This window comes from Schistocerca gregaria, chromosome 1, assembly GCF_023897955.1.
Source record: "Schistocerca gregaria isolate iqSchGreg1 chromosome 1, iqSchGreg1.2, whole genome shotgun sequence".
NCBI classification, from domain to species: Eukaryota; Metazoa; Arthropoda; class Insecta; order Orthoptera; family Acrididae; genus Schistocerca; species Schistocerca gregaria.
Genome location: NC_064920.1, coordinates 552,261,365 through 552,276,873, shown reverse-complemented (window position 1 = coordinate 552,276,873; position 15,509 = coordinate 552,261,365). Strand labels below are relative to the sequence as shown.

The 15,509-nt window shown below is 43.9% G+C and overlaps 1 protein-coding gene across 1 annotated transcript in view; it reads right to left on the bottom strand.

Annotated features, from left to right (window-relative positions):
• Nucleotides 1–15,509, bottom strand: part of LOC126356146 (keratin, type I cytoskeletal 9-like) — a 113,748-nt gene that overhangs the window by 28,987 nt on the left and 69,252 nt on the right. The window contains exon 3 of the mRNA XM_050006887.1: nucleotides 4,071–4,527. Coding sequence (XP_049862844.1) covers nucleotides 4,071–4,527 — 457 coding nt within the window. The remainder of the gene's footprint in view (nucleotides 1–4,070; nucleotides 4,528–15,509) is intronic.

Sequence of the window (15,509 nt, the reverse complement as noted above, 5' to 3'; positions counted from 1 at the left end):
TCTGCTACTTGGTGACCATTTACAGCCGTTGATGGACTTCATGTTAATAAAACAACGATGGAATGTCTATGGATGACGATGCACCGTGTCACCGGGGGACAGCTGTTCATGATTACTTTGAAGAACATTATGGACAGTTCGAGCGAATGATTTGCCCACCCAAACCGCCTGACATTCTTCTCAAAGGACTGGGATATAATCTAGAGGTGAGTTCATGCACGGAGTCGTGCACTGCTAACATTTTCTCAATTAATGGACTGCTATGGAGGCAGCATGGCTCAGTATTTCTGCAGGGGTCTTCTAAGGCGTTGTTGAGTGCATGCAGGGTCCAGCAGCTGCACTACGCCGTGCAGAAGGAGGTTCAGCATGATATGATGACTTATCGCGTGACTTTTGTCACTTCAGCGTAGATTAGTGTCTTGTAGGCGAGAAGGTATGAGGGTTCCTAAGTAACAGCTTATATTCAGTCGAGTGGAACAAAGTTGCTACAAACATAAAGTAAGCACACCTGGCAAAAATTGGTCACTACTAGGATAGATGATGATAATACCGTGTTCCACCATCTCTAGCCGTAATAATGGCTTGAATTCGGACAGAGTCTACAAGTTTCTTCACGTACGTCATATACAGGTCAGCGCCTCTTTTTTAATTAGATGACTTAAAGCTATCATATCGTGGGGAAGCTGAATGCTAAATGGCTGTTCCAAATAGTTCCAAACCTTTTCTATTGGGTGATTTAGCGAACGGGTCGAAGTACGATATCGAGCCAGACTGTTTCTTCAAACCAGAAAAGAATGTGTCCAGTCTTGAGAACAAGGCTATTGTGGTCTTAAAATAAAGGCCCACATTGCAGTAATCATAAAGGTATGAAAGAATCAGTGACACTTGGTCGTTGAGAATATTTAAATAAACACTCCAGTTCATGTTCGCTGTACTGTAAATTAGAGGAACGAAGCCCCGGGTCGAAATCACCCATAGTTTAACACAGAACAACCTCTGAGACAAATTAGATCCTCCACATTGGACAAACAGTGCACTCGACATTTTGCGTCAGTAAGGAAAAAGCAAAATAACGACTGATTAGACCACGTTACTTGTCTCCAGCCAGTTACTGTCCAGTTTCCGAGTGTTTGGGTCACTGAAGACGTAGAGCTTTGTGTGCTGCTGTGAGCTATGACTTTTGCGAGGTATCTTATTCCAAATGTCCTTTACATCCAGTTTCCTACTCAGTTATGGACTGGAAACCGACTAAGACGAACCTGCGTTCACCGACAACACCAATTCTGTGGAGGGTCGAACGGGCTGTCATGGCGTGAAACTCGTTTTCTGCGACCTGGCATGTGAGATCGTATTTCGTCCGCCCTTCACATACCATGTTACAAGGGTGCGAGTGGTGCAGCATCCATTGCAGAAACGTAGACACACCAACCAATAGGACCACTTCATTTACTAGCTGATTATTTGCACGTCTAAACACGACGGCCCGTTTCTGCCACTCTGTCACGTCTCCAGGACGTAGCACTTCTACACCGTCAACAACGCTCCGAAGCGAAAAATGTGTTCTTTTAAGGCTTTGACTTATATTTTGTTCGTTGAGGTTACAAGACAATATTTAGTAGCTGGTAATACACTGAAGCAAATGAAAGGTGTTACACCACGATGACCATGTCTGAACGCAACCAAACTGATATTTCAATATTTCCGTGCCCGTGGCGTCAGTTAGTTAAAATTTCATCCTTATATGAGCTGATTTTTAGTACAGAAGCTCCTACTAATGTAGAATAGTGTGGTAAGAGACGACTGCTGGTTGTGTTTAACATTAATGGAGCTTTTCAGGCGCAGACTGGAATAGAGTGTATCTTGAGGAAGAGCACTGGCTGGGTATCAACATCTTCCGTAATATGAAGAAGATCGAATCATTGACATGAGAGTCATGGGAGCGTAAGCTTGTACAACAGTAAGATCTAACATATTGACTGCAGAAGGATGGTAGAGTAAAATCGTATGGCATGAATGGCTGGGAGACCCTAAACGGCAGGTTCAGTCGCCTGCATGGAAAGGTTTTCCCTATACTTCTGGCCCAAAGGCGAAGTGTGAGTGTTGTGCTGTTTAAGTGTAACTGTTAAGTAAAGGTGACTGCCATGCGTGTGTGTGTAGTGTTGTGCCACGTATGTGTTGGATGATTATGGGAGAATGGAGAGGGGCTGCCGACCTTAACGTTCCCATCTGACAGACGGTTTACTGTCTAGAGCGCCACACGCCCTCACTTCACGAGACTCTGTATAGAGGTTTGGAATCTAATTCAGGACATAGAGACTGGTGACCAGGGACTTGACACCATCACATGTCCTGTCCCCTCTGCCGTAAAAGCAAAGGGGAAATTGTGGACAGCTTGTGGTGCGGCTGCACACTCACACGCCCGAGTATTCCCCAATTTTAGTGAGGTGACGAGATGGGCTCAGGACAACAGTGTGGAAAGAAGAGTAGGCACGAATCCATCTATGTGGTCTGAACCACGAGAAGACGGTGGAATTTCTCAACTGGCTCTGACGAATAGATGGACGACAGTGGTTGAAATCTGGGCACAAGTTACATCAAGAGTGTCACGAAGAATTGTCGGGATCAGATTAAGGAGTCCCCTATTTGCCATGTGCATTTTACCACTGACACTACCGCAGCTAACAGAGACTTGCACGGTGTATAGCCAGCGTCAACTGGGACACTGAGTGGCATTCTGCGATGTTCAGGTTTGTTTATGGCGGTCCTTCGACGCCAACGTATCCGTAGGCGACCCAGTAGAAGGTCACAGGAAGCAGCGATTCTCGGTGCATTTACACCTCCAACTCCTGGAAAAATAGAGGGCGGGTGAGGAGGGGAGTGAGATGTGAAATATGACCGCAGAACTGATATGGTAGCTGTTGAAGAGAAGCTGAATACTCGCCAGTACATGGGAAGAAGTGTAAACCCTGTTCTCGTACCCTTCATGACTAGGATACCATATGGCATATGCTAGTGGGTTGACGGTTAAGCACTCACCACAGTTCACACCACAAACGCTGTCCACCGCTGGTAGCTGAGTGGTCAGCGCGACAGAACGTCAATCCTCAGGGCTCGGGTTCGATTCCCGGCTGGGTCGGAGATTTTCTCCACTCAGGGACTGGGTGTTGTGTTGTCCTAATCATTATCATTTCTTCCCCATCGACGCGCAAGTCGCCGAAGTGGCTCAAAGTGAAAGACTTGCACCCGGCGTACGGTCTACCCGACAGGAGGTCCTAGTCACACGACATTTGCAATTTACCACAAACGCTTGAGGAGCGTACGGATCCTCCATAATGTTGCTCGCCCTCCTGAACTGTCACCCATAGAGCATGTCTTGTATGCAATGGGAAAACTTATTCTTTCTTATGAACCTCTAGCCAGCAATCTTCGTGAACTGACACACTATGTGTTTCAGGCATGACAAGATATCAATACTTCAAGAACAGTCTTAATTGCATTTATTATTGTTATAATACCGCCAATCGGTTTCAACTCGACGTAGGGGTCATCTTCTGGGCGTTAACACCATTGGTCGACTGCTTGTGGTGTCACTCCTGTTTACATAACGGCAAGAAACTATGGTTTAAACGCCCAGAAGATGACCCCTACGTCGGATTGAAACCGATTGGCGGTATTTTAACAATAATAAATACGATTAAGACTGTTCTTGAATTATTGATTAATCATACTAATCGCTGCTTCTCTCCACAACCACGTTGTCTAAAAAAAATGGCAAGATATGCCTCAAGATGACATTCAGACGCTTTTACCTATGCAGTACAAAGAGTACAAGAGTGTATTGCTGCCTGGAGTAGTCGCACCTGATAATGCTGCTGATGGTGGACATCTGTTGCAAATTGAATCAAAAATTAATAATGTCAACCAAGTTCGATAAATATTGGATTGATGTATCAAGGTGTAACTTTTTGCTGCTCCGTGAATGTAGTTAAGTGACGACGCAGTGTGTTTCGGTGTAGCGTGTGGGTGTGTTGCGGAGGCGGGCAGAGCTGAAGCAAGTCGCGCGTCCTCACCCAGGCGCGTAGCCGCTGAAAGCGAGCTGATGCTGGCGCTGCTGCTGCTGGACGATGGCCTGCAGCTGCTGCAAGTACCGGAACAGCGACGCGAAGTCGAACGGCTGCGCCACGGGTGCCGTGTGCACCGTCGGGTAGTACGGGTACTGTCCGCCTCCCTGATAGCCGCCGCCTGCTTGGTAGCCCGTGCCCGCTCCTTGGTAGCCCGTGCCCGCTCCTTGGTAACCCGTGCCCGCTCCTTGGTAACCAACGCTGCCTCCTTGGTAACCAACGCTGCCTCCTTGGTAACCTGCGCTGCCTCCCTGGTAACCTGCGCCGCCTCCGTGGTAGCCTGCGCCGCCTCCCTGGTAACCAGCGCCTGTTGATTGGTAACCGGCGCCTGTTCCTTGGTAACCGCCGGCCGCTTTGTAGCTCTTTGTCGCCGGCACGTGGTGGCCGGTTCCTACCGCACCAACTCCTGCAACACAAAAGAACAAAGCGTCAGTATGTCGAGTTCACATACAATTTTGTAATCACCAATAATTTGACGCGTCTGATGCAGTCATCCCTACTATGAAGCGATACCTGAAATCTCCAGAAATACAGAGGGACCCAAAAAAATGTATCCACTGTTTACATCTACATCTAAATTCATACTCCGCAAGCCACCTGACGTTGTGTAGCGGAGGGTACCTTGAGTACCTCTATCGGTTCTCCCTTCTATTCCGGTCTCGTATTGTTCGTGGAAAGAAGGATTGTTGGTATGCCTCTGTGTGGGCTCTAATCTCTCTGATTTTATCCTCATGGTCTCTTCGCGAGATATACGTAGGAGGGAGCAATATACTGCTTGACTCCTCGGTGAAGGCATGTTCTCGAAACTTCAACAAAAGCCCGTACCGAGCTACTGAGAGTCTCTCCTGCATAGTCTTCCACTGGAGTTTATCTATCACCTCCGTAACGCTTTCACGATTACTAAGTGATCCTGTAACGAAGCGCGCTGCTCTCAGTTGGATCTTCTCTATCTCTTCTATGAACCCTATCTGGGACGGATCCCACACTGCTCAGCAGTGTTCAAGCAGTGGGCGAATAAACGTACTGTAACCTACTTCCTTTGTTTTCGGATTGCATTTCCTTAGGATTCTTCCAATGAATCTCAGTCCGGCATCTGCTTTACCAACAATCAACTTTGTATGATCATTCCATTTTAAATCACTCCGAATGCGTACTCCCAGATAATTTATGGAATTAACTGCTTCCAGTTGCTGACCTGCTATATTGTAGCTAAACCATATGGGGTCTTTCTTTCTATGTATTCGCAGCACATTACACTTGTCTACATTGAGATTCAATTGCCATTCCGTGCACCATGCGTCAATTCGCTGCAGATCCTCCTGCATTTCAGTACAATTTTCCATTGTTACAACCTCTCGATATACCACAGCATCATCCTCAAAAAGCCTCAGTGAACTTCCGATGTCATCCACAATGTCATTTATGTATATTGTGAATAGCAACGGTCCTACGGCACTCCCCTGCGGCACACCTGAAATCACTCTTACTTCGGAAGCCTCCTCTGCATTGAGAATGACATGCTGCGTTGTGTAATCTAGGAACTCTTCAATCCAATCACACAATTGGGCTGATAGTCCCTATGCTCTTTCTTTGTTCATTAAACGACTGTGAGGAACTGTATCGAACGCCTTGCTGAAGTCAAGAAACACGGCATCTACCTGGGAACCGGTGTCTATAGCCCTCTGAGTCTCGTGGACGAATAGCGCGAGCTGGGTTTCACACGACCGTCTTTTTTGAAACCCATAACTGGCAAACTAATTGACGGAGTTATCTCATCTTTGGTAGTGTAATAGTTTGTAGTTCCGGCAATCGCCACACAAGCGTTGTATTGCGTTGTTTTGTTTTATCAGACGACAGTCGCCAGATAGTCAGTGTTTTGTTCTTAGTTGCACCAAGTTACTCGAGTAAACATGGCTGGCGCAAGGCTTACATTCGATGAAGGAAGTCAGTTTTGAAGTGGAATTTTAAGTACGAAAACATTAATGAGGATCAACGGCAATGGCGAAGTGAGTACCAGACAGAACCACCGAGACGTTTAACGATTCGTCGCATTCGAGACAAATTTGAAGCCGAAGGCTGTGTTAAAGATGTACACGAACGACGATCTGTATGACCTGTAACAGTAACAAGTCGAGCTAACTCCCGTCGTGTGTTACAACAATTCACTTGCTCACCTCAGAAGTCTGTGAGACAGTGCACCCGTGAAACTGGAGTGAGTCACTCAAGTGTTTGGCGAATTTTGAAGTCTGCAAAGTGTAAGTGCTACATCCCACGATTGCTACATGCAATGAACGAGGACGACCCAGATCGTAGAATGGAGTACTGCGAGTGGTTTACTAACATGGTGGGCGACGATGAAGAGTTTGCAGAGATGATTGTGTGGTCTGATGAGGCACAGTTCAAACTCAATGGTAAAGTAAATCGCCACAGTTGCATCTACTGGGCCGCCGAAAATCCGAACGTCTATGTAGACAAAGCCGTGAATTTGCCAGGAGTGAATGTGTGGTGTGGGTTGTCTTACCGGGGCTTTATTAGGCCATTATTCTTTGACGGCACATTTACCGGTGAGGTGTTCCTTCAGTAGCTTCAGACATCCATTTTACCTGCTATCCAAGACTTGTATGGAGACAGAAGAGTTTACTTTCAACAAGATGGTGCCCCAGCCCACTACCAAAATCGTGTTAGGGCGTATCTCGACGAAAATCTATCAGGAAGATGGATAGAACTCCTCTGGACTTTTACCTGTGGGGAAAACTAAAAGACATCGTTTATCGACAAAAGCCACGCACATTGGATGAACTTCGAGGATCCATCGTACACTCATGTGCAAATATCCAACTGAACACGTTGCAGTCAGTAGCTCGTGCTGCAGTTCGGCGGCATCGTTTGTGTGTGGATGTTAATGGTGACCATTTCGAACGCCTAATATCTTTAAGTTGGACTTCAAGCTACACTTTCACCAAAAATGGGATACCTCCGTCAATTAGTTTGCAAGTTATGGACTTTTAAACAGAGGATACATTTTTTGGACCACTCTATATATTAATTTCAGTTATTACGTATTAATTGCTCTTGTTGTCCAGGCTGGGAGAGAATACACTGACCTCAAAGTTTCTATCACTTTTGGAATGCATACCAAATTCGCATTTATTAGGGAGTTCAGTTTCTTCAGCGTATCTGCTTCTATATCTTCCACTGCAGTAAAGCTTCTCCCCTTTAACTGGATTTTTATCTTAGGGAAGACATAGAAGTCAGATGCATCTAAGTCTGGTGAGTACGGTGGGTGGGAAACAACTACCTATTTGTTTTCAGTCGAAAATTCCTGAATAGTGTACGCCATACAGGGCTGTGCATTTATGTAGTAGAATATCCAGTCGTTTGTACTCCATCCTCGTGGACGTTTTTTCTTCAAGTTTTCACTTAAAGGACTTAAAACCTCACGATAGAGCTATTTATTGACTGTCTGATCAGGAGAGAACAATTCGTTATGAACAGTCCTGTTGTTCACTACAGAAAGCGTGTCAGCATCGATCGTAGTGCCATCTGTCTTTTTTTATTGCACTGCAGATCTAGGTTTCAATTGAAGATGCAGCTGTCAGCTGAAATCTAGATCTGCAGTGCAATGAAAAAGCTACGACAGATGCTGACCTTCTTTCTGACCTAAATTACATCACGGTCGTGGGCACAACCACTCCTATGCATTCAGATATGATGTACAATTCTGTTGTTGTTTAAAGTATCTACATACTTCCAAGCTTAGTTGCTTCTGATCTTCGTAAAGCAGTCAAACAATCGTGGCACAAACGCCACGGCATTCTCATGTTCAATTTTTCCGACAGAATACGTTCACAGATACCATAATTTATACGCAAGTTGATACAGAGGTCTTAACGGTCTGTCTGTGATCTCGCATAATCAGATCGCTCACTTTCTGGACATGCTAGTTGACGACCGACAGGAACGGCCATCGTCAGTTAACATACTCTCGTTTTCGAAATGCTTGTATCAGTCATAAGTACCTGTCTGACATGAGGCTTTGCCTCCAAACGTTGCTTCAACATCTAGGCGTTCCTGCAGTGGTTCTCCCAAGTTTAAAACAAAACTTTATACGCTGCTCTTTTATGTGAGCTACCGCAAACTCAGGAAAACATGACTACGGGAATATTTTCGTCAACAGCTAATCAAGCCACTCAACTCGCAGCTATTTGCCATACCGATTCAAGAAGGATTTACGGGGTAACGTGTGGCAGTTTTTCACTGTGCTCGTAACCATTTGCGCGCGAAATTCAGATTTCGGGAACTTTCGGCACTATCTTGTACCTTCATTTCTACATGCATGCGATTCCATTTCATGACTAATTTAAATACAAATGGCATCTCACGAAATGGAAACACACCTAGTATTTTTAAAAATATCGAAACAACGCTTGTTATAAGTGATAATACGGAAAGAGGTAACTATTTTGCCATGTTTTTTTGTATTGAAATGTTTAAGATACTACTGCTTTTTTGGAAAAATGTAATCTTAACCAAATTCGATAGCTGGCACGGAAAACACTGGTATAAAACCCGCGACGGAGTTTCGAAAGAAACGATTCGGATAAATAACTGGGAAATCTGAAAACGATGATGTAGAAGCACATTTTCAGGCTTGTTGTGCGATGATAACGTGGTAATGGTAGTGAAACTATGCTGTGCCAGCATCCTTGGTAGCAAAAATCTGCTTTTGGAATTTTCCGTTTTAACAATGACGTCTACTACGTGAGGGAACCCTTCTTCCTAAGAGCTATCGAATGCTGTTAGAAATACATAGTTGTACGCTGAGATGACAAAAGACATGGGATAGCGATATGCACGTATACATGTGGTTGTGTCGCACAAGCAAAGTATAAAAGAGCATTGCAGCGGCGGGACTGTCATTTCTACTCAGCCAATTCATGTAAAAAAGTTTCCGACGTGATAATGACCGATCGACGAGAATTAACATACTTTCAACTCGGAGTGGTAGTTGCAGCTAGAGGCACTAGACGTACCGTTTCTAAAATCGTTAGGTAATTCAGTATTTCTAGATGTAAAGTACCAAGAGTGTGCCGAGAATACTAGTTCTCACCATGGACTACGCAGCGGCCGGCGGCATTCACTTAACGACCGAAAGGTTCGGCGTTTGCCTAGTGTTGTTAGTGCTAACAGACAAGCAACCCTGCGAGAAATAAAGCCAATGTAAAAGATACGACGAACGTATCCGTTAAGACAGTCAAGCGAAATTCGGCATTAATGGCTACGGCTACAAAGGACCGACGCGAGTACTTTTTACTAGCAGCACCACATCGCCTGCAGCACCTCTCCTGGGCTCGTGACATTGGTTGGACGCTAGACGAGTGGATAGCAGTGGCTTGGTCAGATGAATCCTGATTTCAGTTGGTAAGAGCTAAAGAAAAAAATGTTCAAATGTGCGTGAATTCCTAAGGGACCAAACTGCTTAGGTCATCGGTCCCTAGACCTACACACTACTGAAACTAACATATGCTAAGCACAACACACAAACCCAGTCCCGAGGGAGGACTAGAACACCCGGCGGGAGGGCCTGCGCAGTCAGTGACATGACGCCTCGAGCGACCACTCCGCGCGGCTGGTGAGAGCTGGTGACAGGATTTGAGTGTGGCGCACACTCGTCGAAGCCATGGACCAAATTGTCAACAAGACACAGTGCAAGCCGGTGGTGGCTCCATAATTGTGTGGGCTCCGTTTTCGTGAAATAAACGTGCCTCTCTGGCCAAACCGAACCGATCGGTGACTGGAAATCGTTATGTTAGGCTACTGGGAGACCGTTTGCTGCCATTCATGGACTTCATGTTCCCAAACCATAGCGTCATGGCACTGTGCAACAATTGTTCGCGACTGGTTTAAAGAAAATCCTGAACAATACGAGCGAATGATTTAGTCACCCAGATTGCCCGACGTGAATTCCATCGAACACTTATGGGACATAATCTAGAAGTCAGTTCATGCACAAAATCCTGAACGGACAACACCTCCGGCTACAGAGGGATCATGGCTCAATATTTCTGTAAGAGACTATCAACGACTTATTGAGTCCATAACACGTCGAGTAGCTACACTACACAGGGCAGAAGGAGGTCCGACACGACATTGAGAGGTATCCAATGATTTTTGTCACCTCAATGTATATCACGCACGTCATCCAACACTGGAATCGAAACAAACTTCACTGCGCGAGGTGGTTCACGCACTAGCCGCACATTCGAGAGGACATGGCTCAAATCCGTGTCCGGCTCTGCAGATTTAATTTGTCATGATTTCTCCGCCTAAGGCAAATGTCAGGATGATTTCCTCCCCAATCCGAGATTATGCTTCGACGCTAATTACGCGGCGTTAAAACATACGTTCCCTTCATATTATGGATAGAAACGTTAAACATGTGGTACAATAAAATGTACCCGGTGTCAGACACAAAGTTATTTTCAGAGTGTAGATGCAGATGTAGATACGGTAAAGAAACTACAACGAGAGTGTACATGAAAGAACTGTAATACTGATGTGTGTCACAACTCTGGTTGCCATATTAAGTCGCGAGAGAAAATTTACTTACTGGAATCAGCCGTAGCTATGTTACACGTGCTGAGTCGTATCGAAGAGAGTAACTGTTGGGAAGAGGGATAGGGAGGAAGATGCACTGGAAGAGCGGTAAAAGTGGAAATTTCGGATACCTATGGATAGCGTGACATCAGATGTCGTAACTCTCGTGCAGGGCATGCGCGTGTCACGGTTTTCGACAAGATCACGAATGCTGCCTCTGAGGTAGGCGCCTTCCGAAGGCCAGACGCGTCATCAGTGTACATTACGCGTGTTTGTTCTGGTGTTTACCGATTTGCTCGTCCACTGTCATGGGACTTTTTCCGTGACAGACTTATTAAGTAGTGACGAAGACTGCACTTACCTCTGCAGCTTCCCTTACACATGCGATACAATCAGTCTGCGCAGTGGAGTCTGCGCGTGAGGATATCGTGAGTTAAAATCCTTCTTTCCACGAACAATACTAGACTGGAATAGAAGGGAGAACCGATAGAGGTACTCAGGGTACCCTCCGCCACACACCGTCAGGTGGCTTGCGGAATATGGATGTAGATGTTAAAGAATATTGTGTTTTATTTGTACGTCTTTGATGCACAAGAAAGCTTATGAAATTTCGACATGTGTATACACATATATACTTCAGTAACGAAACACTTGATGGTCTGTAACTTTAGGTGTCTTTCCCGTCGTCAGATACAAATGAACGTTGCAACCACGCATAAAAAAACTTGTGAGCTATAGAAATGTTTATGATACAGAAGTCGAATATTGACAAGAGCACTTCTTTATATTATAAATAAAATCGTTACGTTTAAAAGTGATTATTAACGTCGTTGACTACATATAAACTTTGCATATTTGAAACTAAATTTCACATATTGAATAAAGAAAAAAGTGTTTGGACATTTAAGAAAAAACTAGCATGCAGTCAAATAAGTCAGTTGTTTCCAAATACCTGCAGTAATCTCATTTTGAAATTATTAAGCATATGAGACCGAATGCCAGCTTAGTTTTAAAGGTCCAACCACAATTTGCTTTTTCCCTTTTTGTGAAATCAAGTTGCAGTTATGCAAATTTTAGATTATAATTACAATCAGTTTTGTTGGTAATCTTTTTTAAATGTAAATATCTCTTTATTATAACATGAAAATGTAATACTTTCATTTGCAAACATTCCTTATCAGAATCACCAAGATCTGTGCAAACCGCAAAACACTTTATCTGTGATTGTGACGTTCAGTTGCCATCTGGCACTGGCTTAAGAGGACGAAACCAATTTGTGATTACATAAATAACAGTTGCAGAACACAAGGAAAGCCTTTTCCTCTTTGATATTGTTTAAAGTTTTGTTACGCATCAACTGTGAATTAATTTAATTAATTACATACTTTGTCTATTTATATCAATCTTTAAGCAATTAAATACAATCGGTGTCGTCGCTTTTTGTACATACTCATATATATACAGATATATACGTACATAGTGAAAGGGTGTGGTAAGATGATTATATTAATAGCCTACCAGGGGAACTGTGCGAAACTTTCGAACTTTTGTAGTTTTAACTAACAACAGTACTTGAAATAAATGTAGACGCTGGAATAAGGTTAGTTGTGAGAATGAAAAGAAAATATGTTTAAAAATAATGCTAATGACGTGAAATAATAATCACGAATTTATGATACATCCTTATATACACATGTCCAAAAAAATGTTTTGCAATCCGAATGTTCCCCTCGCTTTGTACAGTAGGTAGAGATCAGTAACTGTCAGTAGGGACACATAATCTATAACTTCAGTTCGACAAACATTTTCAATTACAGTAAAACGTTAAGCTGTGCTCGCAGTCAAAAAATCACAATTGACGGCGACAATGTTGGTCGTTTTGGAAAGAATAGTAGTTTAGTGAAGTCAGCTCTTTCGTTGGGCATGGATAATGGACTACTGCAGTGGTCACAGCTGTTATCTATGACAATGCTGCATACAAATTATGCAATTAGTAAGTGCTTTAAAACAAGTAAAATGGAATTCATAATGAGATAATATGGAAATGCAGTCTCTTATTAGTGAGAAATAAGTTAGCTTCTTGAAATATATATATGAAACTAGGCATCCATGACGCTGTTTTACCTATGCGAGTTAAAAGTGCCTTTTATGCTACAATTCTCCACAAACAGAACGTTTTAGCAAAAACTCGGCTTCCAATGTCAGGAGCTGATTAAAAAACCTTTGTAAGCATACCTGATTCATACCTGTACGATTGGCATGTGTTAACAAAAGTGGGAACTAACTTGAGAAATAATATATATGAATGATTGCTAATGCCGATCACGATACTTTTCGTATCACACGTATGTAAACAAATATGTGCTGGTCTACATCATAAATGAAAAGACCTTAATAATTAAGATCATCTTTAGGACAAATTTTGGGTTTTCCCCTCGCATTAATTTTTTCCACCTAAGGTACGTTTCTGGACGCACTCAGTGGCATACCGTATACCTTTGTTGGCAACATGTTACATAATTGTAGATCCATATATGAAAAACTGTAATGAAATTTCTTAAATGTGGCAGAGTTCTCAGATGGAGACCGTTCCATCCATCCTACCACCCCTCTTTGGCCTGAAGATATCCTATAGCGTGCGTCGTAAGCGTTCATGTTATTGAGAATCACAACTTTCAATCATAGGCTTAGGCCATGTATTTAAAAAATATAATTAATGAAAAATAACGTTTATACGGAAAAAAATTTAATTCAGTGAAGGTTGTAATGGATGCGCGTAGTTTTCAAAATGAGTTGTGATATATTAAATGATTGCTGTGCGTTGTGAATTAAATTTGAAGTAGACTGTTACTCCCAGAATTTCTAACTGAGACGTATGCAACCTATATATCTTTATTTATGATACAGCCTGAAATTCTTGCGTCGTATTACCGTAGCACGCTGGTCGACTATTCAAAACAAAACTGCACAGTCCACGAAGAAACTTGTGACTGGCCCTGCCATTTTGTATTTGTTAGTCTACGGTATCACGCCGTGGGGATTTTAGTGTGTACCAGAAATGCAGACATATGCCTATAAATACTTACGTAACATTTTTCCGATGTGAAAATTAAACCTATATGACCACTCCTAGTTATGGGCTCATTTTTCACTTGATTATTTCATGTATGGAGCAGATATTTTACACTTTGTTGTTGTATTGAGTGTGAACAGTATTATGAAAGGTCCCGCGAAGAATCAAGCCAGCATTATTCCTTCAGCGAATGACTGGAATGAAGGCTTCATGCACTGTGAGCCAGTATCGTACAATGAACGTTACAATACACTGCCAGATAGAAAATAGTGGACTATTTTAAAGGTTCCCAGTTCACTCAAGATTCATCGTTGCAAGAGTGTATATGGAGCACAAGAAATGATTACGCTCGCAGATCAGCAGCACAAGCTGTTCTGAGGTAACAGGTATCGACCCTTGCTGAAAGAGCCATATTAGTACGTTGCTTAGCCTCCTTGGTCAGCAATGCTGCTGGCATCCAGTCGATCGTACAAATGGCGACTACTGTCCTGGACTACGTTATGCCACGCCTATTCTACCTGTTCACGTAATTCTTTAAGAGTTGTCGGTCGACGAGTGGCACGAGTTACTTCTCGTCCCATCCTACCCCACACGTGCTCCATTGGAAACAACTCCAGAGATCGTGCTGGCCAGGAAAGTTGCACATGTCTTTAGAGCACTTTGAGCTTCACGAGCATTGTGCAACCTTCGAACGACACATCTTCCTGTTGCAACAATGGCTAAAATATGGGTCAAACAAAATTCTACGCATACTGAGCATTGGTTAACTTTCCCTCCAGCAATACCAAAGGTGAGAGCTGTAGCTTATCGTTCGCTAAACCACAAGGCCTGGGATGGGCCAGTGTATCTTGGACGAATGAACTCTACGAGACAGTAGTTAACAGGTCTATGTCGTAAGCGCAAACGACCATGACTTCCATGCAAGCAGGACCTGTTCTCATCGCTGAAGACCAGAGCGGGCCATTCCATCTTCCAAGTGAACTTCTGACTGCACCAGTCGATGCTGTGGCGTACGTGGGAGCCGGGGTAGAGACGTGCGTGCCTCTAGCCCCACTGCTATTCGTGTTGACAGCCCTCTTATCTGTGTTGTTGAAGCTTTACAATCTGCCCCTGCTGCCCTTACAATTCGACGATCCTGGCGGGCTTCGACGATCCTGGCGGGCTTCTGTGCTGCGTGGACGTCCAGAACGTCGTCTACAGGTGTGAGAACGTTCGCGTGACCACTGATACCAGCATCGTTGCCTAACTGACGCAGCACGTCCATCTTTTGCGGCAGTTTTCAGAAAGGACCATCCTGCCACTCGGAAGACCACAGTTTGACCAATTTCAAACTCGCTCGGTTGGCTATAGGAGCACGAGTGCGCCTCCGTGGCATGATTGCTTGTGTCTGCACCACACTGACCCTTCTGGCTATAAGCATTCCTCCGTGTTAAACGGTAGACACAGATGGCGCTCTGGTAGTTATGCCTCTACGCTATCTTTTGGAGGACGACGCTGAAACCATTTTCAGTATATCTATTATCCCACTAGTGGCATGTCTTAATCGGAGGAAAATCGACGTTTTCTTTCCAGGGGTACAAATTTCTTTCGTCGGTGTGTGTCTCTTGGCTTCACAAGCTGTGTAATCGATGGTAAATTACGTCCATAGGTGCGATCTATTTAGGTATTTCACTTGAAAGCCGCATAAAAAATTAAACAGGTATGTTGAAATGAAACAC